A 23,772-nucleotide genomic window follows, 5' to 3' on the forward strand; every position below is an offset into this window, starting at 1 on the left:
GAGGGTCAGAACAGGCCGGCCGCTTGCCACGTAGGTGACGGTCAGAACCATTAGCTAGTATCTTTCATAGATAAATCCCTTAAAGATCAGTGAGGAAAAGATGAACATTCAGTTTTCTAAAATAGAAGCAGGCCATTCAGAAAGGAAGAAATATGAGGAACTAAACATATAAACATGTCCAAACTTGCCAGTTAAGGAGACAACGAAATCCTTTTTGTTTTGCCTACCAGATTCGCAGTCCAGTGGCAAACAGGCCCCATGGTACGCGTCTCAGGACCCTGAAAATCCTCATGAGCTTTCTGGGGTCCTTTTGGCAGAACACGCCCTGAGGCTCAAAACTGCAGCTGCTCAGGAATTCTCCTTCTAGGAATTCAGCCCGAAGATAGTGAAAAGGCATATGGCCACGGGTGTCCATCATAACATGGAGGTGGAAGCAACCTAGATATCTAACAGCGTGAAATCGGTTAGGTAAATTATAGGCTGTGGTCCTGCTCGTGCAACCATTTACTTATTCCGTCACTTCACAGATGTACTGAAAACTTCCTGTGTGCCAGGCACTATTCCAGGCCCTGGGGATTCTGCGGTGAACAGAATAGACAAAACCCAGCCTAATGGGAAGTGAGAGAGGATGGATGGATGGATGGGGGGATGGAAGGAAGGATGGATGGATGGATGGAAGGATGGATGGATGGATGGGGGGATGGATAATAGGTCGTATATTGGTGAAGGAGTATTCTTTACCCAGGGGGCTCAGGACAGGTGTCCTTGAGTAGGAAACATGAAGGAGAAGCCTGAAGGAGAGAGAGCAAGCTGTGGACCTGTGGGACAGACGTTCCAGGCAGAGAGAACAGGGCTCATATGGTAGCCCTGAGGTGGGAACTTGGCTGGTGGTCCCATGAGTAGCAAGGAGGCAGATTGGGAAGTGAGAGAAGATGGGGGAACAAGAGGGAGGCAGTCTGCTCATGGGAAGGCAGGGTTTGAACAGAGGAGTCCTGGGGGCCTACGCACATTTTTAAAGGAGCACACTCTGTAGGGAGATGAGGACTGAAGCAGGGGAGCCAGCTCCACCACTGTCACCATCGACCAGGCACCGTCACCATTTTTTTTTTTTTTTTTTTTGCGATACGCAGGCCTCTCACTGTTGTGGCCTCTCCCGTTGCGGAGCACAGGCTCCGGACGCGCAGGCTTAGCGGCCATGGCTCACGGGCCCAGCAGCTCTGCGGCATGTGGGATCTTCCCAGACCGGGACACGAACCCGTGTCCCCTGCATCGGCAGGCGGACTCTCAACCACTGCGCCACCAGGGAAGCCCCACTGTCACCATCTTTAAGAGAAGATGGTGGCCTGCACCAGGGGCAGGCAGTGGGGAGAAGTGTCAGATTCTGGGCATGGTGGAAACACGTATCTGTTGACAGGGAACAATGTTCTTGCTTTAGAAGGAAGCTTCCCTGGCACGTTCCGGCCCTCATCCCAGGCTGGGTGGGGCCATTGGTCCTTGCAGAACCTCTTCAGCTCAATTGGGCCCCACGCACAGGTATGAAGTGGAAGAGGCCAGTGAATACATAGATCCAGTTACCTGGAAAGATTCGCTTTATCTGCTAAAGCTGAACCTACACAGAATCCAGCGACACATAGCATTTCCACTCCTGGCTATGTGCTCGGTGGGGGATGTGTGTGCACATGCCCTTGAAGACTGCACAAGGTCTTCGGCAGCACTATTCATGATAGCTACAATGCGGAAACAGCAGGCACGCTCACCACCAGAAGACTGGGACACACTCACCCGGCGGAACACTGCCAGCGCTGAGAAGGAACAAATGACAGTGACCCACCGTGGGGGGTGGCTCACCAGCGTGATGTGGAGCAGTGGGAGAAGCCAGACTCAAAGAGGTCTTGGTTTTTTATTCCATTTACATCAAGTTCAAAAACAGGCAAATCTAACCTGTGGTCTTGGAAGTCAGGCTCCCCGTGGGCAGGAAGACTGACAGGGAGGGGCCTCTGGGCACAGAGATGCTCACTTTGTGACAGGCCATTGTGCCGAGCCCTTATGATTCTGGTCCTTTTCTGTATGTATGTCAGACTTCAGTCAAGAGGTGACTTTTTAAAAGTTTAGTTAATTATTATTTTAAAAATCTGTTTTTATGCACTAAAAATATTGTCTGGAAGGATGTTCAACAAAATATTTGGTAGAGATTGTTTCTAGGAGATAAGATTATGGATGATTTTAATTTTTTTTCCTCTGTGTAGAAAATTTCTAAAATCTCTTCCATACACACACACACACACACACACACACACACACACACACACACACACACACACGGCTGAAGTTCATTAGCAGTCTGATGCGGCCAGGGCTTTGCCAGCTGAAAGGATGTAGTGCTTTATCCCAGAATTGATACCGAGGAACTCAGGAACTCCACCTAATCGAGCACGTCAAGAATAAAGGGGAATATTTGTTAATTGAATGTCATGTTATGTCCTCAGTTATGCCTCATACAAGATAGGCAATTCAGAATTCCCAAGTATCCAATTAAAATGCTAATTATCTCATACCTTGATAAGGCCGCTCTCGCGGAGAGAGAGTGGCTTCTCCCTGGCACTGCCTCTCCTCATGCCCTGACCACCGCCGTCTTTACGCTGCCCTTGCCTCTGGCAGGCGAGCTTTCCCCTTCCAGGATCTCTGCACCCCAGCGGCCCCTCCTGGAGCACCAGCTCCTGCTTTCCACAGGCTGGCCTGGTGCACCGCCCCTGGGATCGGTGGGCCATTTGTCCTGGCAGACGCGTTCCCGCTCAGTCTGGGCCCCATGCACAGACTAGAGTCCAGGGCCCTGGAAGGCATAGCACAGCATCGCCAGCCACTGGTGTCTGGGGAACAGAGAGCCTTGCCCCGCCAAGTGCCCCCACCGCTGACAGATGCGAGGTTTAGAGGCATTGGGGTCAGAAACCCTACGTGGACCCCAGGCTCAAAGGGACTCTTTTGAGGGCTTTCCTGACCACAGCACATCACCACACTGACCTGCAGTTTCCTCATCAGTAAAGTGGGAAACCCTCTGCTCCCCTGAAGGATCGTCCTAAACGCCAAACGATGCAGGTAGCTGTTGGGTCTTTCTCGCTGGCCAGGCCTGTGGGAGGTCCTGGGTGAGAAGGCGGCAGCATGCCCCATCCGGCCAGGGTTGCAGGTGGTCCTTTGTCCCTGGCGGTGCTGCATCGGTGCAGGCTGGGCCACGAAGCTGTTCTCTGAGCACCGGTTTTATTAATAATGCATTTCTGGGTTTATCCAAGGCTTTAAATCCGTCCCTTCTTGATGTCATTCCGTGTGAATGCTACTTACTCTTTTAAAACATGCTCGGAGCCTCTCCGTGGTGGCTCCCTGAAGTGCTCTGCGTCTTTCTTCACCAGGGGGCCTGGGGAAGGAGGGGGACAGGGCAGCCCCCCCGGTCTACCACCGAGTCCCGGTACCTCCCTCCCGCAAGAAGGCCCTCATGCTCTGGCCCTGCCCGCCTTCGTAACCCTGTGTCCTAACCGCCTGCCCTCCTAGACCCTCTGCTCATCCAGGTGGCCTCCACCACCATGCCCATCTTCTCTTGCACGCTCCTGTTCCTGGCTCGGCCTCCTGGGAACCGGACATGCATCGAGGCCCAACCTGGGAGGGCATGAGGTGCCTGATGCCACCCACAGCCCCTGACCTCCCTGGCTGGCCCCGTCTGCTGGCACTCATGCTCCCCCTGAGAGTTGGGCGACCCTTGCTGCCTGGGGCAGCCCTTCTGCCATAATCTTGGGCAGCTAATGCATTTTGTGCAGGGCTGTGGCTATCTCCTTATCAGATGATACACCTCAGAGGGCAGAAGCTAAGCCATGCGGCCAGGAAGGCTCCATGGGCTGGATTTGCGGGCACCTGGGGAGTCCCAGCAGTACTGTCCCTGGAGACCTGGGCCTTGGAATCTGCTGTCCCTGCCCTGTTAACCCCTCTCCAGGCACCGACGGATGGGCCTGCCACACTGTCGCTACAGGAACCCCATCGACGTCGTTATTCACAGCACAGACTCTCCCAGGTTACTTAAAGGCTCTCATTTATGCCTGGATACAAAGCATTTTCTACCTGTGTCTTGCTTGGGAAAAATTTATAGGCAAGAGTGTTAGAGGGATGGCCATGTCGGGGAGCTTCAGGGACCACCGCGAGGCGGGTAGCAGGGCTTTGGGCAGACCCTGCCCTTCCCTCTGCTCGTCAGGAAGCCCCTCCTGCTGCCTGGGGAGGCTGTGGGCCATGTGCCTGGTCGGAGTGCCCCCCACCCACCCTCCGTCCAGGTGAGCAGGAAGAAGCTGGGGTGGTTAGGCCCACCTGACCCTCGCACTGCACGTGAGAGTCCGACTGTCTGAAAGGGCAGGCGGGGCTGGTCTCGGGGGCTGCGGGCACTGCTGCCTGTCCTTCTGACTGCTGCCCTCTTACGGATAGACCAGTCATTTCTAGCAGTTCTGTCGTGACTCTGTAAAATCTGCCTGCTGTGTTTTCATACTGTACTTTTAGGTGTTAATTATCTAGTATGTGTTTATAGTGTCTATCTGATGGTTCTTCTATCGGAAGTCCTGGGAGGGTCTAGCCTGCTGCTTGCTGTGTCTGACAGCGCTTGGGGACTATTCTCACACTGCGAGTTCATCTCCAGCGTGTGGGGGTGTGTGTATATATATGTGTATATGTACCTGCACGTGTGTGTAGACGTATGTGCACGTGTGTCCGTACGTGTGTGTGCACATGCAGGGATTGTGGCAGATCGCGGCTCTCCTGCCTGGGTTGAGAGTGTGGCCGCTCAGTTTGGCTCCAGGTATCACCAGTCAGGGACCAAGTTTTTTGTTAGTTTCCTGGCTTCGGCGTTTCCAAACCATACAGGTCGTTCACACTTGAACCTGAACCCCGTGGAGGACAGACCTGTGCTGCGAATTCTGAGGGAACGTTCATTATGTTTTTCCCGGAGCCCGGGAAGCTTCCTGATTGCCTCCTGCGGTGCTGGTGAATCTTCTCCAAGGCTGTGCATCCCTGCCCAGCCCCCAGCTTTATGTTGGGGAGGGCATTCAGTTCTGGCCCCCTACCTCTGGTTTGTCCGGGGCCTTCTCACCGTCCCCACACGGCAACGGATGCCAAGGCCTCCAGGTTAGCAAGACCAGCAGCTTCCTCGTCTCTTCTGGCCACACTTCGCTTTTGTCCTGTGGATGTGGCTCTGCTTAAGATTTTTAATCAGCACCTCTGAGTGTTGGGGGTGGGAAGGCTTTTAGCTGCACACTCTACCTTCATCTCATTGTGGCTCCCAAGGGGCTGATTGGCAGCTCGCAGCCGAATTCGGCCATAGACGTGTGTCATCAGTAGTCAGCCCCTCAGGTTATGCGTCAGCTGGACCCTCACCTGGTTCAGTTTGCCATATTCTCCGTAAAGGTCTAGTGGGTCTTTATGAAGTGTCCTCCCGTTGCTGCCTGGTCTGTGAGCCATCCAGTGGGAATGGGGCGCCTCTGCTGCTGCTGTCTGTCCTCCAGGCCTGTTCTTGCCGAGCTCTGACCGGGCTGTGCGGGAGCCTCACGTCGAGCCTGTGGCCCCAGTTTGGAGCATCCTTAACTCCCCATGCCTTGAGAATCAGAAATATGTCAGACCCAGGGTCCTGGGCCACTACACTTGCCCCAGAACTTGGGCGCCTTTACGTGTCCACGGCCCAAGGCTGAGGTCCCAGGGAGAGGGACCCTTGAGGCGTGTGAGCAAAAAACGCAGCCCGTCGAGTCCACGTGTTATGCCACTAGAGCATCAGTTTGTTCTTGTATCATGTCAGACAGGTTCCTTTGAAACAAAATCAGATGCTGAAGTCCAGCTTGAAGGACTTAAACCCTTTTAAGGGAGAGTGACTTTCCAGCGTGTGGCGTTTCCCCTCCTCTTTCCAGCTCTTCCTTGTGGGTGTGGCATCATGTGGCTGACAGAGGAAATCCACGCTGCAGTTTGCAGGTGAAAACGGGGTGGGCCGTTCCTTAGTCTGGTGCTTCTGTGAGTCATGCCTTTCAAAGGCTTTTCCCTTAGAAGCCAAGGCATGCGATGAAGGCTGTTTCTACTGCGTAGATTACGGGTTAGGGAAACACCTGCTTCTGAGACTGGCTGCAGGTGGGGGAACCGATGCCACCCCGTTTCCCCAGGCTGAACCTTCTGATTTGTTCATTCACCACCCCTCTGCCTGTCCCCTGCTGTCCCCGTCACCTGGAGAGTGGCGGCTCCCCCCAGAGCCCTGCTTCTGTCTGGGCAGGGCATCATCCCCCCAAGGCTCAGGGAGCCCTGTGGCTCCGTGGCCCGTCGGCATCCCCCACTCACCGTGGGCTGCTGTGTGGAGTCCCAGTGTCTGAGGCCCCATTGTCTGGGTGGGCGGTGTGGAGCCGCCTCAGGGCCCTGACTTGGCCTGGCCGTCCTGTGGCCTCGGAGAGACTGAGGCTGAAGTTGGGGGCAGCCGCCTGAGCGCTCCCGCCATGAATACGGGGGCAGCTGATGCCGTACGTGGCTTTCCTCACCTCCCCGGGCGGTTCCTGAAATCCTCTGTGATGAGGAAATATTTCACTTGCAGATACCCAGTTACTCTGTGGGATTTGTAAAGCAAGTCTGAAAGCTGATTGAATATAGCGGAACTGTTCGTGCATGACAGCTCCTTAATACCGAATCATAACAATTATGCATAATTTGTGTTTATAGTGCCTGGAAGGTTAGACTCCTCCGCACAGACGTGCTCTAAAACAGGCCTGGAACACGCGGGGCAGGATTGCCACTTCGTGTGCCCACGGGCAGCCTTGCTGTTCTGAGCACAGCCCTGTGGTCGGCCTTCCCTGCCCTGGCGGTCAGTGGGTAGGGTGGGGTCCACCTGGACCTGCTTCTCAACCAAGGCCATCCGGAAGGCTGCGCCCGAGCTCTTGCCCAGGCCTCAGGGAGGGGGTGAGGGCAGGCCCCCACCGTTGCCCCCCTCCCCGGCTGGGTTCTGCAGAGGCCGGGGCCTTGGAGCGCCGAGTCCCACGCCCAGATGACCTCCCATCCCCCAGGTCCTGCAGTGTATGGTGGGGGGAGGGGCAGGGTCCTGGCATCTCCAGAGCTGTTGGCAGTGTGGTCTCTCGAGGGTTCAGCACTGCTCGTATGGTGTTGATGTGGCAGTGGCTCATCCTCTGACCTCTGTCACACCCCGGGGCTTGCCAGGCTCTGCTGACCTCTGAGCTCCTGGAGGCCACCCCTGGCTCTGTCTCTGTCTGGGCTCAGCCTAAGGGTGGGCTACCGGCGACCTGGTCTGAGGTCTCGTCTTTCCCTGTAGACCTTCTCCTGGCCTCCCCTGCTCCAGGTGGGAGCTCGTCCAGGGGGCCAGCCGGTTTGCTACTTGGCACAAGTAGGGAAAAGCTGGGCCTGCCCCCAGACCCTGCCTTTCTCTACCTGCACACGGACCTGCCCCTCAACCCTGTCCTCTAGGCCAGAGCCCAGTGGCTCCTGCTCTCCTTTCCCTGCGCCCCTCCCTGGGCCCAGGCTCAGGGCCTGGGTGAGTCCAGCACTGGGGCTGGGAGAGCTCTCGTCCCTCCCTGGCTGTGCATCCAGCCCCTCCTCGTGTGGGAGGATGTGGCCACTGGAGAAGGGGAGTCACAGGGAGACGCCCCCTCCCGCCCTGCAGAGGCAGGTGGTCCCTGCCCTAGCCCATCTCCCTGCAGGACCAGGGCTGTCTTCCTGATGGGCCTGAAAGGCTGGACAGTGCCGTGGCACTGGAAGTGGCGAGCTCTTCCAGCCTTGTCCCCCCTCCGCGCTGACCTCTGTGCTTTGGTGGCCTGTGGACTACAGGCTACCAGCCACAGATCCACGCTGGGGAGTTCAGGCCTTCCTGCAGGCGCAGCTGAGCAGGGCCTGGGCTGAAGATTTGCACGGGGGCGGGGGGCGTGCGTGCTCCGGTGACTCTACTCTGACATGTCTTCCTTCCCCCGCAGCCTCTTCGAGCACTACTGCTTCTCCCGGGGCGGCATGCGCCACAGCTCCTACACCTGCATCTGTGGCAGGTAAGCGCGCCTCCTGGGCCGCATGGGAATGATCACGGGAGGAGGTTAGGGAAGGCGAGGGGACCCCGCCGTCCTCCCAGCTTAAACGCACCTGTTGCTCCTATGCCCGAGGCAGTGCCCACCTAAGCCTTAGAAGTCGCTCTCCCCTCCTAAGGCTCTGGGAGCAGAGGTTGCTTCTGCCCGTCCTGGGCAGTGCCGGGTGAGGAGGGGAGCCGGCCTGCCCGCTGCCGTGCCCTCCCTTCCCGTCTCCAGCTGGCTGCTTCTCGTGGGGCTGGCCTTCCTCGCCCCCTCCACACAGGCACGCTCCCAGCATGGGGGACCGGGCCGTGACCTCAGGCTATGCCAGCTTCTGTGTGCCGGCGGTGCAGAAGGAGCTGGATCAGTGCCGGAGGCTGTGGTTTTGCGTGTGTGTGGCCGTGTGGGGAACAGCAGAGCCGTGGGTGGGTCTGGGGCTCTGTCGTGCAGGGTGTCACTGTAGGCGTGTTTGTGTGTGGCACGTTGTGGCTGGGGGCGGGGGCTCTGTGTACATCCTGTGTGTCACCCGCACTTGGCCGGTGTGCTTTGGAGGCACAGGGTAGAAATGGCCACGAGTATAGGGGCAGCTCATGGCCGTGAGTTTGCACTGCTGTGTGGCTTTGAGGGGCACGTCCTGGGTGTGGGCGGCCCCCTCGTCCCCCGGGCTCACCCCATCTAGTCTCCTTGTGCTCTCCCCTTGGGTCAGAGGGTCTGGCCCCTGTCCAGCCGGGGTGGAGCCGGCAGCTCTGCTGCTGTGCACGTCCTCAGCACGTGAATAACACGTGTGAAAATCTCAGTCCTTGGAAATGTTCTTCTCTTGCGGATAGAGAGAAAAATCATTATTTCTACTTTTATGATTCCTAAGACTCCCAAACAGGACCATAAATATTACACCCAGTGGGTTTCTTTTTCCCTTTCGACAGACTTAAAAGTTTTTTTTTTCTTAAAGGCATCGCTCATTAGGGAAGTGTTCTCAAGCAGAGGAGCGAGGTGCCACTGGCTCACCGTCTGTGGCCCTGGCCTGGCAGACCTCCATGGCAGCCCCCTGACACAGCCCGGCCCTTCCCACTGGGCCTCCCCTCTCCGCTAGTCACCAGGAAATAAGGGCTTCTTTGGAGTCCCTTACCTGGGCCCGCAGGCCCTCGCTCCCACATCAGGCCCAATCCCCAGCGCCAAGGCCACCTACCCGAACAGCCTCAGCCAAGGGAGCGCTGCCAGTGCCACCGCCAAGAGCTGTGTGACTGCAGTAGGCCAGGGCCACCTTGCCCCTCACCCCCACCTCAGGCTGTGGACCTGGTCCAGCGGCCCTGGGCCCCTGCTGCAAGGTGGACAGTACTGCCCTTGGGGCAGGGAGTTGGGGTGCTAGCGCCCGGGGCCTGCTGGAGGAGGATGGGCTGTTGACCTCCCCCTGGTACTCTGCAGTGGTGAGAACTCGGCCGTGCTGCACTACGGACACGCCGGGGCCCCCAACGACAAGACCATCCAGGACGGAGACATGTGGTGAGTGGCGCCAGCCCCCAAGCTGCCCTGGTTCTGCGTGTGAACAGCGCGGCTGCGGTGGGCCTCAACCCCAAAGGTGGCTGACCACGGCCTCTTGGTCCCACCCTGAGAATGCTGACCACGGTGAGGTCCCCCCGTTGCTCTGGGTCCAGACCTCTCTGCCAAGGCTTTGGCCTACACGTGGCCTCCTCTCCAGGACCAAGGAGGCCCCGAGAGAGGGGAGCGGGGGCCCTGTGTTGTGCGGGTGAGGCACCACCTCAGAGGAGGGCCTGTGCCGTCTCCCGGCACCCACCACGCTCACTTCTCTGGCTTGGTGCTGGGAGGGTGGGCGTCTCAGTTCGGAGCGGAGAAGACCCCTAGGGAGTCCCCCGCCCTCTGAACCTGCCAGCTCCTGCCTGAAGACTCCTCGGCACGAGCGGAGGTCAGAGGCGGTGCTTGGCCCTCAAGGCTGTTGGCAGGGCTTTGCCGAGCCTAGTGTGATGTGCTCCCTGCTCCGCATGGAGCCGTGACTAAGCAGACGTGGGCGGGACCCACAGTCTCCAGCCCTCCGATGGACTGTGCCCAGCAGGCGGAGTCACAGACCCTGCTCCCAGACCCCAGTGTGTAGGGCTCATGCTGGGCGTACGCGCCCCTCTCTTGGGTAGGCGCTCTGGCCTTGGCAGGGGCCTGTGGGCGCCTCACTGACCTGGACCGGTCCTGTCCTCCGCTCACGGGCACTCGCACTGCCCGCCTGTTCTCTCCACCGCCCAGATGTCGGGCAGAGCCAGTCCAGGCTGCCAAGGGCTCCCGAGAGCCGTCCAGAGGCCACCAGCCCCACAGGACCACCTGTCTTGGCCTGCAGACATCTTGCTGTGGTCACCGACCCGCAGATGAGGGCAGGAGGGGTGCGCACTGTCCCACCTGGTCCTTTGGTGCCTTTCCCTCCTGTTGCTGAGGCACCTGAGCCAGGCTCCATCGCACTGCTTCCCGCCAGTGCCGTGCCCCCTCTCGGGTCGCACGTGTGCCCTGCTAGGCTCCATCCCCGAGCTGGCATTCCGGTCCTGCCTGCAACACTGGCCAGGAACCAGCCTCACGCAGGGAGTGGGGAAGGCTGCACACGGGGTTCCCTGGCCCACAGCCACCGGGGGATGTGAGCCAAGGGATGCCTGCTTCTGAGCTGTCACTGCCCAGTGCTTTCAGAAACCCGCCCAAGCTCAGGGTGCCCCTGCTGCAGGGTGCACCAGGCACCCACTGGCTGCGGTGTCCACTCACCCAGGGTCAGGAGCTGGATGGATGTTCTGGCCCTGGCCCCTGTTGGCAGGAGCCCAGCTCAGCCTTCTGGGAGGAAACAAAGCCTCTTAATTCCCACTCTGAGCCTCAGTTTACTTGCTGTCGGTGGAGATAGCACACAGCACTTGGCACGTGGAGATAGCACACAGCACTTGGCACTGCACTGGGCGGCAACAGGGACACGTTGGGACCACAAGTGCTGGGTGGACACACGCTCTCTCAGGGGCCTGGGTCAGCAGGACAAGGACGGGAGCACGCAGAGGGGGACACCCAATGTGCACAGAGACCACTGCCGCTCGCTGCAACCCCCCCTCCCACCCCCAGAGTGTCTAATGCCCTTCCTGGCATAGGGGCCAAGGGCTTGCAGCAACTTTGACAGGGTTCTCCCCTGTGCCTGGTGCCAGGGACAGCTCTTTATGTAGATTTGCTCACCTTGATCCCATGAAGTGGGTGTCTCCCCCTCCCCTCACTCCCCCCGCCCCCGCAACATGCAGGCAAGGTCACTGAGACACAGGAGCGTCCAGGTGCAGAGCCAGAGGATTTGGGGATGGGGTCGGCTGCCTCCGGCTTGACTCAGCTGGAGACTAAGGAAAGTGGGGGTGGGTCCTTCCCTTTGGTGGCCCCAAAGGAAGATCGCCTGGTGTCTTCAGGGACTCACGCTTCCTAGAACCTTTCCTAACGCTTTTGACTCTGCGGCTCCTTCTGGCTGGGCCAGGATGTGGAAACCCAGTCCCCAGGCAGAGGCAGACCTGAGCCACACCAGCAGGCCCCAGCTGTCTCTGTCGGAGGGTTCTGCAGCAGGGCCATGTGGCTCTGAGTCTTTCTTCTCTGTGAGTTTGGCACGGCCCAGAGGAGAGGACTGCTTCTCCTCTCTTCTCTTTATGTGTCCTATGACAGTCCTCCCCCCATGAGAGGCTGGCTCCGGGGGCCCTTGGTGCGGTGAGGCCTGGCTGACCAGGGGTGCCATGCAGCAGGCCTCCTCCACACGTCCAGACGCTGTGGACTCGACCCTCCTGGGCAGTGTGTGGCACCCGTGTCTCTTGGTTGCAGCTTTAGAGACAGGAGTGATCCAGGGAATCCCACGGATGTTAATGCCAAGCCCAAGCTGGTGATTTTATTTTTCTAGTGCTAACTCTGAAATGTAGCCAGTAGAATAATTATGAGTTTATTATGGCCAATTTATTATGCAGCATTTAGAACAACATGTTTTGTTGATTACTGCTACTGCCAGTCTGCTGGCGGCATTTATAATCCATTGTTTTATTGAAATTGATCTGCCAAGCGCCTACTGTGTTTGGTAAATAATAGAGCACTCTGTTATCCCAACATAAAATTCACAGCACTTCATCATAAGGTACAAAACCAAAATATAAGCATGGTGCAGAATTTTTCCTGAAGCTGAGCGTCGCCCAGAGCCATGACTGTTTTCCAGGTGCCCGTCGGGTGGTACGCTCTGGGTCTCAGTTCCTTGATGTCGGGTGAAAATGCCCCAGAGGTAGTTTAACATTTAGGAGTGGGGCTGTTTGGGGGCCGGAGCTGGTCCAGGACAGTCAGACTCTGCTGGAGAAAGTGAGGAGCAGACGCCGAGGGGGCAGCCAGCCCTTCCCATCCCTCTCCCTCTGGTCCCAGACGTGTGATGATGAACACAGAAGGTCCCCAGTTCAAGTCCCTGCCCTCCCCCTCCCTAGCTGAATGGCCACCCCTCTGAGCCTCAGTTTCTCCATCCATCGTTAGGGGAGAGACAGCACCCAGCTCTGAGGACTGGGATAATGAGGGCAAAACGTTGAGTGTGGAGCCCGGCACAGGTGGCTCCTGGCAGGAGAGAGCTGCAACACGGCGACATCCCCAGAGCCGGCAGCGCACCTGTGCCCCTGAGGCCCGCCTTCCAGCAGCTGGTTCCAGGACGGGGACTGGAGGCGAGAGCCACCAGCAGAGCGTGTGCCGGGCCCAGTGTATTCAGACAGCTCTCTGGTCACGTGGTTGCCTGCTCTGTGTTTTCAGCCCCCAAACTGTCCTCGAGGCGCATGCCAGGTGGAGCATGTAGCCGGCCAGGGCCACCGTCTACTCCTCTGTCCTTCTGAAACCAGGCGCCTCCCGGGAGCTGGGCCGGGAAATCGGGGCCCCGTAAGTTAGACGCGCTGGTTCTTACTCCACATCAGACGCGTCACCCGAGAGCTGAGAAGAGGATTTGGGGGACCACTCCTCGCACCACGCCAGCCCCCGCCATTTACCTCGGCTGGATGCTGCCCCGCTTGCTCTGCATGGATCCCGGGGTGGGGAACTGGACTTTGACGTGGCCTCAGGTCCCCACGTTCCTCCCTCTTGGCTGGTTCAGAGGCACGAGGCCTCTTGTGGGGCCTCTCGGGGCTTTGCTGTTGCCTCTGAGAGCCCTTTCCTGCTGTGGCCCTCGGGGTTCACCATGAGCCCTTTCACCGAGTTGCTGTCCTAGAGAAGCCGTTAGCTGCTGCTGTCATTTTAAGGCAAAAGCAAGCAGACCTTCTAAAACAGGGTAACGAGAGTGCGGCGCGCTTCTAATTAATGCTCTTGCCGAGCTCACACGGGACGGTGTCGAACGTCATCGAGGGCCCTTCCTGGGTGGGAGCCCCGGGAGAACCCCTCACCACCAAGTCAGTCCTGACCCTGTGAGCACAGGAGTGGCTGGGGTGACGGTCCTCTTGAGTCCTCACGCACTGCCCTCTCCTCCCAGAACCAGCCTGGGCTTTGGAAACCAGTCTCCAAAGGTGGGTAGAAGCGCCAAGGGCTGGTGCCCTGCCCGTGGGCCACCAGGGAGCGCCACTGTCCACGTTTAAGTCCCCAAGGAAGTAGTGCACCCAGAGTTGGATGCACTCTTGCACTAGACTCCCCGCCTCCTCTGGGCCCAGCAGGCATACCCCAGGGGGCAGAGGTAGGGAGGGTCCAGGGTCTGCGTCCAGTGGGGTCTGATTTGGAAAACAGCTGGGACACCGCTCCTCACCTGCCACCTCCTCCCTCTCCCACCATCTGATCAGGTGGCGGAGGAGTGGTCCCTGGGGTAGCGTGCCCTGTGGCCCCTATCAGAACCTTCTAGCTGCCCCAGTCGAAGGATGCCCCGGCCTGGGTTGTCCAGCGGCAGACAGCAGGTGGCTGGTGGGTGGCGAGCCGGACCTCCCAGCACTGGCCAGAAGAGGGCAGCGTTGCCTCAGGACGTGCTTGCCGGGCTCATCTCTGCTGGCTGTGGTCTCTGTGTCCTGGGGCGTGGGAGGGGGGCGGCCAGCTCGGTCAGTGGGGGAGACAGACGCCTGTCCCAGCGCGTCCCTCAGCAGCCAGCCTGTGTCATTTCCTCTCCGTCCCTGTAGTGGGACGAGGGCCCCTTCTGTCTCCTTGCCCCGATGATGGTCAGCCTGAAGCCCCGGCTTTGCCCTGCTGACTGGCGGAGGGCTGACACAGCACTCCTGGACCGAAGCCCAGAGAAATAAGGGCTACTCATTTCCTCCCAGCGAGGCCCCGGAAGACACCCGAAGTGTCGCTGGCCTGAGGGCGGTGCGTGCTGCTGCCCCCCGAGTTGAGGTGGTGTCAGACCCTGTCTGCAGGGCTGCCCGGGCTGCCCCGTCCTTTCCTGCCACAGAGGAGGAGCCAGGCTCACGAGGGGGCACGGCTGGGGCAGCTCTCTCCCTTCCTGGCCACCCTCCTCCTGCCACTGGCACCACTACCGGCCGGGTTCTCCCTGCCCTTGTCTCGAGTTAGTTCCCTGTTTGTCCCACAGGTTTGGTGTGGACTAGATGTTAGTTTAAACTGCTTGGGAAGCGTGGCCCCGCCTCACCCCCTCCGTCACATGGCGCCCGGGACGACAGCCTGTGTCTCCATCATCGACATCCCACCCCGACCCCTGCGGGCTGCGGGGTGCCCACTGCTCACCCAGGCTCCCGGCAGCCCCCTTGGCATCTCAGGCAGGGATGGGACGATCCTGCCCACTCCTGGGGGCCACTTGGTCTGATGTCTTTCCGGCATCTGTGTGCTGCTGCCCACGGAGGGGCGAGTCATGCCTAGGGCTCCTCCCCAGCTGGCAGAGAGGCCACATTGAGGTGTCCCCAAGCCCCCGTTGTCCTGGTGCCTGAGGTGCCTGAGGCCTCGGTCAGCTTTAGGGAATGAGTGTCACCTCTAGGCCCAGCTTCCTGATGCCAGGTCCAGCCCAGACGCACCCCCACCCCGCCCGCACCCGCCTGGCTGTCTCCTCAGAGGACAACGCAGCTGTCACCAGGCAGCCCCCTCCTGAGGACTGGATGGTCTTAAGGACATGCCCCACTCCTGGGGGCAAGAGAACACTCTCAGGAGGGCCCAGGCCCTGGTCAACCATCTGTCCAGACCAGTGGCCGTGGCCTTCAACCTGCCGTCCAGGTTGAAGCAGCCTTTACGTTATAACCCGGGACCAGGGGGACAGACATGCCTAGATGGTAGCCAGGCACCCTCACCACGGGGTTTCTGTCCGTTCTGTGTTGTCTGTCTCTGCTCCTTCCCTGCATCCCACACAGTTGACGTCACGACTCACAGCGTGACAGCACCAGTCCAGACAGCCCGGGTGCTCGCAGACACCATGGGACGCTACTTACCGAAAAGTGGAACGAAGCATGTGCTGTGCGCGTGACACCGACTCACTGCCTCCCCCGCGGAGGCCACTGCCCTGACGCCCAGCCCTCGCCCCGCTGTGCTGTGGCAGCAGCCAGCCCCGGGTGGGCGCCCGCTGTGTCCCAGACATAGGTCAGACCGGTACCGAGTAATGTCCTTCCTGGGGAGGCAGCCCACACGGGTGCTCTGCTTTTCCCCATGTCATCTGTAGAAAGGTAACAACAGTTCCATCCGGACACAGGAGGCCCACAGCACGTGCCTGCTCTTGTCACCGTGTGTGCTGGGGATTGCTGGCTCTGGGGGTCCTGGAGCTGGTTGCCTAGGTGACTTCCCTGTCTGCCCGGGCCCCACAGGAACAGCTGTCCCGTGACTGGGTTGGGGAACAGGGATGCCCAGAAGGCAGTCTCTCTGGGGAGAGAGCAGCTTGGTGAGTCAGCCTGTGGTACGGAGGGAGCCTCCAGGGCTCCGAGTGGTGGCCTTTGCCCCGCGGGCCACACCTGGGGCTCGGCATTGCACCAGAGGTCTGGCTGGGAGCCAGTGGGTGGCCCTTGGGTCTTGTCTGGCCTGCGGCACATGAACGGGAAAGTGACCAGTACGCCTCCCTCTCTGTCTCATGCTGAGGTCTGGAGGGAAGCAGGAGTTTCCCGCAGCTCAGAAATCCCCCAGCCTGGCCTGGAACGCAGACTGGGGCGGTTGCAAGTTGGGGTCTGAAATGCTGCGACTGTGACGAATAGGTCATTGAGTTAGTGCATACACACACGCGTGCACGCACAACGCCTTATCTGGGGTGAGAGGTAGCTGAGAGCGAGGCAACGGCCCTGGGGCTTAAAATGAAGCTGCAGCCTGTGTACACAGCGGCCCTCGTATAAACACTGCAGCATTTCCCCCAAACCCTCCCCAGGCCTCACATTACTGGCCGAACCGTCTCGTAGGCCTTCTGCCTGCGGTGGAGCCAGGGGGACTGAGGAGGGCCTGGGTGGGCCAATGGTGGCAGGTAGCCCGGGCCTGAAGCTGCCCAGGAGGAGCCAGCGGAAGACAGAACCTCTCATCTGAGCCAGAAATAGAACCAGATGAACACATGTGAGGATTGAGACGCCAGCATATTGCTCGGAGATGTGTAATATCTCCCCAGATGGCTTAGATTATCACACGCGTTCACTCGGCCAGAGATGGTAAGGTCCCCGGTGGGTGTCCCCAGGCAGCCGGGGAGGACAGATCCGGCGTTCTCGGTTGAGCCAAAGTATGAGCGAATTCTCCATCGTCAGCGTGCATTCAGAGGACGGATGGAGTGGACACAGAGGAGATGATTTATAAACGGCGATGGCTTTCATCCCTGGATTCCAGAATGGCTTAAAATCTGAATAACTTATACATGTAGGAACTCTGAGGGGGATTTAAAAAAAAAAAAAAAAAAAAACGAAAAAAGATAGGGAACTGAGAGCACAAAAATAGGCGTCAGCCCCGTGCCTGAGCGTCGCTGGGCAGGATGGAGCTGGCCAGCTGGGTGTACACTTCCTTCTCCAGAAAGTGGATGATTTTAAAACAAAAAACACAGCTGAAGTTTTCTAGAACCTGAACAATAAAGCCAGACTGGCTGTGGAACTCCAAGCACCCACCTTCCCACATTTTTGTTTCTGAGAACTTGGTCAGGAGTCTCGTCTGTCCTGGGGAAGAGTCCTGTTTTCACTGCTCTGGGTGACTCCAGTGTTTGGCCTGCTCCTGTGGGCTTCCTGGCTTTTTAAATAGTTTAATTTCTGTTTTTGTTTGAGATCTGCACAGTCCGATAGAAATTTCTGCTGGGGGCGCTGCTACAGGTTGCCCTCTGATGTGGTGGCCCCCAGGAATCCATGTCCCCACGCCCCTGGCTCTGTCCTGTCTGCTCAGGCCGTTCCTGGGCCTTCTGAATCAACAAACCACAGACGATTTTCCTTTGTTGCGTCTGAGGAGCCCAAATGAGAATGCTCTGCTCCCCGGGTGAAGCTAGGCCGTGGCCCCATGCGGTTCCACTCCCCAGGCCTGTCCGCATGCTGGCCCGGGCGGACGTGAACATGCAGCAGTGGTGGCGTCCGCGTTTTAAAAGTGGGAAAACTGAGGCCCTGAAGGCTGAGGGCCAGAGCCAGGACAGGAGAGCCCATCCCTGGGCTCTGAACTGCTAACCATCGACTTGGGACTTTGCTGGACCAGTGTTCAGAGCCTCAGTTTCCCTGCAGTTTAGGGCTAAGATACGCCCCACCCTCCTGGCCAGCTGGGAGGGGAGCGGGGATGTGCCCCGGGCAGGAGTAAGGCTGCAGACAGCCGTCAGCCCTAACACCCTGGTGCATCTGGAGCATCCTGGAGAGCAGATGCCTGGGCATGTCTGCTCAGGGCTTCTCGACATTTGGTCCTCGGTTCCCACACCGGGCCTAGGCGGGTCCCCTCAAGTGAGGCCCAAGTCCCCCTTCCGTTGGCCTGCCCCAGGCAGGGTCCCCCAGCGTCTGTGACTTTGACCCAACGCGAAGTCTCCCCTGCCATGCCAGTGGGGCTCTTCCCCCGCCCTCTGAGAATCACCTGAGTTGTTATCTGATGCTTTTTGCACTATTGACACTGTTTATGGTGTTTTGCAATCAGAAAAAGACAGGAGATTAAAAAGTGCCCGACTGGGGACTTTGGATTCCAGCAGGGCGTCTGCGGATCCCGAGCATTCGTGTTTTTCCTTTAGAAGTCTGTTTCTGTGGTGTCCCCGGTGCTGCTGTCAGGCCGCGTGGCCCAACTCCTTGCTCCACTTGTAGGGCCAGTTGCTGGGGGTAGGGGTCCCCAGAGACAGGCACACAGGCAGCTTCTGGAATGTTGGTTGAGCCATCGTGTTTACCATTAGAATTTGGGTTTGGGTGAGAAGCCCTTGTCACGGAAGGCGTGGCTCTGCCCCACCCCACCCCACCCTGGGCTCAGACTTGCCAGGACTTGTGCGGCTACAGACTGCCCCCCAAGGGGCAGAGCCAGGCACAGAGAGGACAGACCTCACCGCCTCCACCCCACCTGGTCCTGAAGACACCGCAGGGGTCCAGGCCTGAGACTGGACTGATGTCCCTCTGTCGGTTCTGTCACTGTCAGCATCCTGACTTGGCCCTGACCCCGTGATGGGGTCAGGGGGCTGGTGGGTCCCTGCTCTGTGCCTGCAGTCGAGCAGCCTGCTGGGGTGGGACAGGATGTGGAGGCCGCTCAGTCTGGGCACCCCACTCCCCTCAGCGTGGGTGACCCAGTGGGAGCCAGGCTTGGACCCAGCAGCCCCTCACTCATTTTGTCTTATCTCACCGTGGAGGATGCGTAGGGCAGGATTCTTACCCGTCCTTGACCAGTAAAGGGTGTGAGCGCGTGGTCAGGCAGCGAGGGTGTGGGAGCGAGGCTCCCTCCTCTCCCTCCCATCCCTGCTGCCCCGGGGCCCTGTCACGGGGTGTCCAGAGGGCAGGCTCAGCTGGCCCGTCCTCCTGACTCAGCAGCCTGCCTGCCTGTCCCAGCACCGTCCTGCCTCTGCTGGCTCGTGCTCCCAGCTCCGGCTTCTTCTTTCCTCCCCCTCTCTACTCCCACCTTCTGTGCCTCCTGGTCTCCACTCTGTCACCTGGAGATGCTGGGGGCCAGATGGCCCCCGAGTCGGGGACTCGGCCAGCCGGGCCCTGGGAGAGCACACTGTCCCACCCCAGTGGGGAGAGGGCCACGCTTCTCTGGCCAAGGGGACCCCAGAGCTGGAGCAGAGCTGTCAGCTGGGTTTTCACTAGGACGCTGGGGCCTGCAAGAAGCAGGCACTGCGGCTCAGCCCACGTCTTCTGTCAGGCGGGTGCACCTGTCCCAAGGACCCGTCCAGCTCCCATGAGCATTGCCTCGTGGCCTGCAGCTGTGCCCCATGCTGGGTGCCGGGTGGCCCTGGGAGGGTCTGTCAGAATGCCCTTGTGGAGGCCAGGTGGCAGGCGGGGGCCTGGGGACATCTCCGCCCCTCCCCCTCCCCACAGCGGGGCATCCAGAGGCCTGGCCAGCAGAGGCTGTGAGGGGAGGCGTGTGGGCAGCCCCAGTGCCCCCAGCCTTCCTGCTCTGGAGTCGGAGGTCTCCTGGGACGCCCCGTGGTTCCTTGGCCGCTCGTGTACCATGAGGAGACAGCAGGGTCGGAGGGCCCCAAGCTGCTGCCTGCACCGGCCACCTTGCAAGAAGGCTCAGGCTCAGCGGCCTTGGGCGCCGGGCGGGAGGGGAGCGTGGTTGGAGGGGACGGGTGCCCCTGAGTGTCCCCCTGGCCTCATGCCCCACTCCTCCTGCAGCGTTTTCGACATGGGCGGTGAGTATTACTGCTTCGCTTCGGACATCACGTGCTCCTTTCCCGCCAACGGCAAATTCACCCTGGACCAGAAGGCCATCTATGAGGCGGTGCTGCGGAGCTGCCGGGCCGTCATGAGCACCATGAAGCCAGGTGAGGGCAGGGGCGGGGCCTGCAGGGAGGACCACCTGGCGTGGGGATGCAGATGGCCAGGTGGCAGGGCACCTCGGAGAAGCAGGTCCCGCACTCTGCGACCTGAATCTGTCGCCCCCTCTCATGCTCAGCCAGCAAGGCTCCAGATGCTGGCGGGTCCCCAGCATCCTTCCTGGGAAAGGGGTCTGACCACCAAGCAGGGACAGAGCTGGGGATCGGGGAGCTCATCCCAAGGTCACCCCACATCCCATCCGACCTCCACCTGCACATCTTCCTTTCCACACTGGCCACTGGGATGTCAGCATGTCCTCTGCCCTGTCCCAAAGCAGAGTCTGTTCCAGAGAGGGCTTGGCAGCTTGGACACCGGCCTCTGGTTGCACGTGGAGCACCCTCGTTCGCGGCTGCCGGCTGCGGCTGGGTTGGCGGGAGCTGAATGTCTCTCCGGTATTGGGGGAATGGTGAGAGGAGGTTGCGGGGCCATCTGAGCACCTGGCGTGACAGGGCTTGAGGGCTGGGCTCTGAGTTCGTGCTGAAATCGGGCACTGTGGCGGTCAGATTTGTATCCCTCCGTGGAGCTGTTTTTTTTACAAAGAGAAAAAGAAGAAAAGATCCTGAGCCCCCAGACTGTAAGGCCCCAGTGTGTGGCCCCTTTCGGGCCCAGAATCTGATGGCTCGGTTCTTGGCCTCCGCGGCCCCGTGGCCAGTTATTGCGGGCCAGGTGCTGATCGTGAGGGGTCCTCTGCAGCTGCCCCCTTCAGGGGAGGCAAATTGTCAGCAGGGCTTTGTGGATGCCCCCATCCAGCACTGGGGCCCACCAGAGGCCAGGGAGCCCTGGAGGGGTGATGGGCCCGCACCCTGTGTCCAGAGGGAACAGAGCTTGGTGACCAGATGAGTCCAAGGATGAGGAACTCACATACACCCCAGAAAGGAGACAAGGAAGGAAACCTCAAAGCTAAGCTCCTGCCGGGCGACAGTGTCGACGAGACTTGCCTGGTTTGGCGGCTGGGAAAGAAAACAGCATCTTGTGCTATAACTGTGTTTAAAAAGCAGCAGCGGGCTTCCCTGGTGGCACAAGTGGTTGAGAGTCCACCTGCCGATGCAGGGGACACAGGTTCGTGCCCCGGTCCGGGAGGATCCCACATGCCGCGGAGTGGCTGGGCCCGTGAGCCGTGGCCGCTGAGCCTGCGCGTCCGGAGCCTATGCTCCGCTACAGGAGAGGCCACAACAGTGCGAGGCCCGCGTACCGCAAAAAAAAAAAAAAAAACAAAAAACCACGAATAAAAAAAAAGAAAGCAGCTCCCTCTAGGTAGGAATTAGTACGGACACCTCCAGGACAAACCGTTGCATGAAGACACAAAAGTGCAGGAGGGGGTGGCCAGGGGACCCCCTTTTGTGAAAAACAGGACGGCGAGAACGTGGATCCACATGTGCGTGGAAATCCACAGAAGAGGTGCAGGAAGGGAACCAGACAGACAGGGTGGGGCGTGGGGAGAAGGGAGAGTGTTCACCAGGAGCCTTTTTACACTTTTTGACCTTTAAATCTCAGAATGTGTAACCTGTGACCTGTGACCTGTAAAACCCGGCCTGTGTGGGGCAGTCACCCCGAGCGAGGGACATCTCCTCCTCCTCCTCCCTTGACACCCTCGCTTTACCCCAGGGAGAGAAGGAATAGACGGTTCTGCTCAGCTTTGAACATGGGTCGTTTAAGTGATAAGCGTTCCAGATGTAGCAAGAGGTTTGGGCCAGTGAGAGTGGGTGGAGGTGCCTGGCCCCCGAGGTGGACGCTCCTCTGGGTGAGCCCCGTGACCCCTGTGCACCCACGCCCCATGGCGGGCCCCTCTGGGAGCGTGGCGTGGGCCTGCGTGGACCCGAGCCTGGCGCCGGGCCGCGGTACGGCAGGATGGAGGGCTGCTGCCGCACCCCACGCTGGAGACAACGGGGCGGGCAGAGTGAGGCCAAGGCCTATGGCGGTGGTGGTGGGGGAAGGTTGGCGGGATGTCGGGCAGGTAGGGATTTGGAGGAACAGTGTCTCCCCTGGGGCTCTTCGCTCACCTTGGAGCTCCGGGCTTCATGTCCCTAGCACTGCTTAGCCCCGTCCCTGTGCTGAGACAGGTGGCGGCCAAGGCCTGGCTGACCCCACCCACCCACAGGAAAACCTGCTGCGGCCTGGGCAGGACCTGGGTGGCGCCTCCCTAGCTGGTGTCCCGGCCAGCTCAGTCGGCCAACCAAGCAATGCCAACTCTGCCCAGAAGGTGGCCGGGCCCACAGGCAGGTACCCGGGGCCACACATTGCACTAAAAGGGCCTGGTGCGTGGTCCTGGCACCGAGGTCCCGTGGGGCTTCCTGGCCATGTCACTTCAGGGGCAGTTAGTTATAAGGCTTCAAGCCCGGCCAGGCTGGGCTCAGCTGAGCTGGTCCCTGCAGACGGAGGCAGGCCTCCCCCGGTGCACAGTGGGGCTTCGAAGTTCCCTTGTCGCGGGGTTGAAGCAGAGCCCCTGCAGAGCTCCCCCAGCCCACACCCCGTGCTTCAGGGTTGTGACACACAGTTCCCCAGGGGCCACATGCGGTACAGGCCGGGCGGGATGGGGGTCCTGCCCACAGAGCTGCTCTCACGTCGGGGCAGGTCGCCTCCCCACGGGCAGCTCAGAGGCCGTGGCCAGGTCAGCCCTGTGCCCTATCCTAGCGGAAATGCCCCTGGTTTGTGGGTTTGGCTCCTGGGCCAAGACAAACACCCACTGAGACTGCGTGACTGCTTCCTGAGCCTTCCAGGGAAGAGTAAATAAAGGCGGCCAGGGTCACAGCAAGATGCCCAGAGGAGAGGCAGGGACCAGTGCTCGGAGCATACCAGATCCTGGCCTACTGCCCCGGGATTGAGGAAAGCAGGCCTGGGGTCAGAGGGGGAGTGTCCCTCACTGCCACTCAGAGACAGCCAGGGAAGGAGGGCTGAGCTCACTCGGGGCCGCACGAGGTGGCAGGGGCAGGCCAGGCAGCTGCCACACCTGGGAGAACGCCACCCTCATCTGCCCCGCGGGAGGGGATGCGGCGGCCGTGTGCCGGCTTCTGGCCGGGTGCAGTCGAAGCTCTCCAAGGCTTCCGTGTCCGCCCCCCCAACCCCGTCTCCGCGGACACCCAGGAGCTTGCCGATGGGACCATCCCCGCCTCCGCCCCGGCCCGCATGAGGGGAGGAGGCACTGGGGAAGCCTGGGGCCAGAGCCAGTGTCTGAGCTGGCCGCAGGTGCAGGGCGGGGCAGTTCTGCAGACTCCCGGGGTCAGGGTACCTTTGCCTGCTCTGCCTCGCTCCCTGGGTGGGGGGGGGGGGCAGGGGCTGCAGCAGCAGGACTCCCCGCAGGCCTCGCCTTAGACATGGTGCGGAACGCAGGGCTCTGGCAGACAGAGGTGCTGGGAGACCGCGCCATCCAGACCGTGAGCGCCCTCTGGCAGAAGCCAAGACAGGGAGGGCTGTGTTTGGTGAGGGCCCTGTGTCCCCACTCTGGCCTGAGAGGCTCCCTTGCTGGCCGAAGGGCAGTGGGTGAGTCCCCGCCCTCCCTGGCTTCTCCGCCAGGGAGGGCGGGGAGGGACCACGCGGAGACCACGTGAGGCAGCCACGCTTAACTCGGCATCGAGGCGCCTGCAGCCTGGGCACGTGCTGCCCCTGTCCTTCTGCAGGGTGAGTGGGTCCCCAGAGGTCCTGGCAGCAGGCAGGGCTGTGTGGTGGGGTGGACTGGAAGCCCTCAGCCCTGCGCCAGTGCGGCCTGCCAGACGGTTCCCTGCAGCCCGTGGGGCCTGCCCTGGGACCCTGGCCCTGAGCCTGCCCTCCTGCACCACCAGGGCCTGGCGCGCTATCATCCCCCGAGGGCCATTGTCTTCAAATGAAGTGAGCTCTTTGTCTGGATGGGGCTGTGAGGATGTAGCTCA

General features: G+C 60.1%; 1 protein-coding gene across 2 annotated transcripts in view; it reads left to right on the top strand.

The window, feature by feature from the left end:
- The window catches only part of PEPD (peptidase D), a 114,774-nt gene that overhangs the window by 82,230 nt on the left and 8,772 nt on the right, over nt 1–23,772 (top strand). For both annotated transcript variants that reach the window (XM_022585815.2, XM_089902944.1), the window contains 3 exons: nt 7,971–8,039; nt 9,477–9,554; nt 19,709–19,857. In XM_022585815.2, the coding sequence (XP_022441523.2) occupies nt 7,971–8,039; nt 9,477–9,554; nt 19,709–19,857 (296 nt within the window). The remainder of the gene's footprint in view (nt 1–7,970; nt 8,040–9,476; nt 9,555–19,708; nt 19,858–23,772) is intronic.

The sequence above is a fragment of the Delphinapterus leucas genome, chromosome 20 (genome assembly GCF_059928025.1).
Source record: "Delphinapterus leucas isolate spDelLeu-1000000601 "Yukka" chromosome 20, BTC_Dleu_Yukka2, whole genome shotgun sequence".
In the NCBI taxonomy this organism is placed as follows: Eukaryota; Metazoa; Chordata; class Mammalia; order Artiodactyla; family Monodontidae; genus Delphinapterus; species Delphinapterus leucas.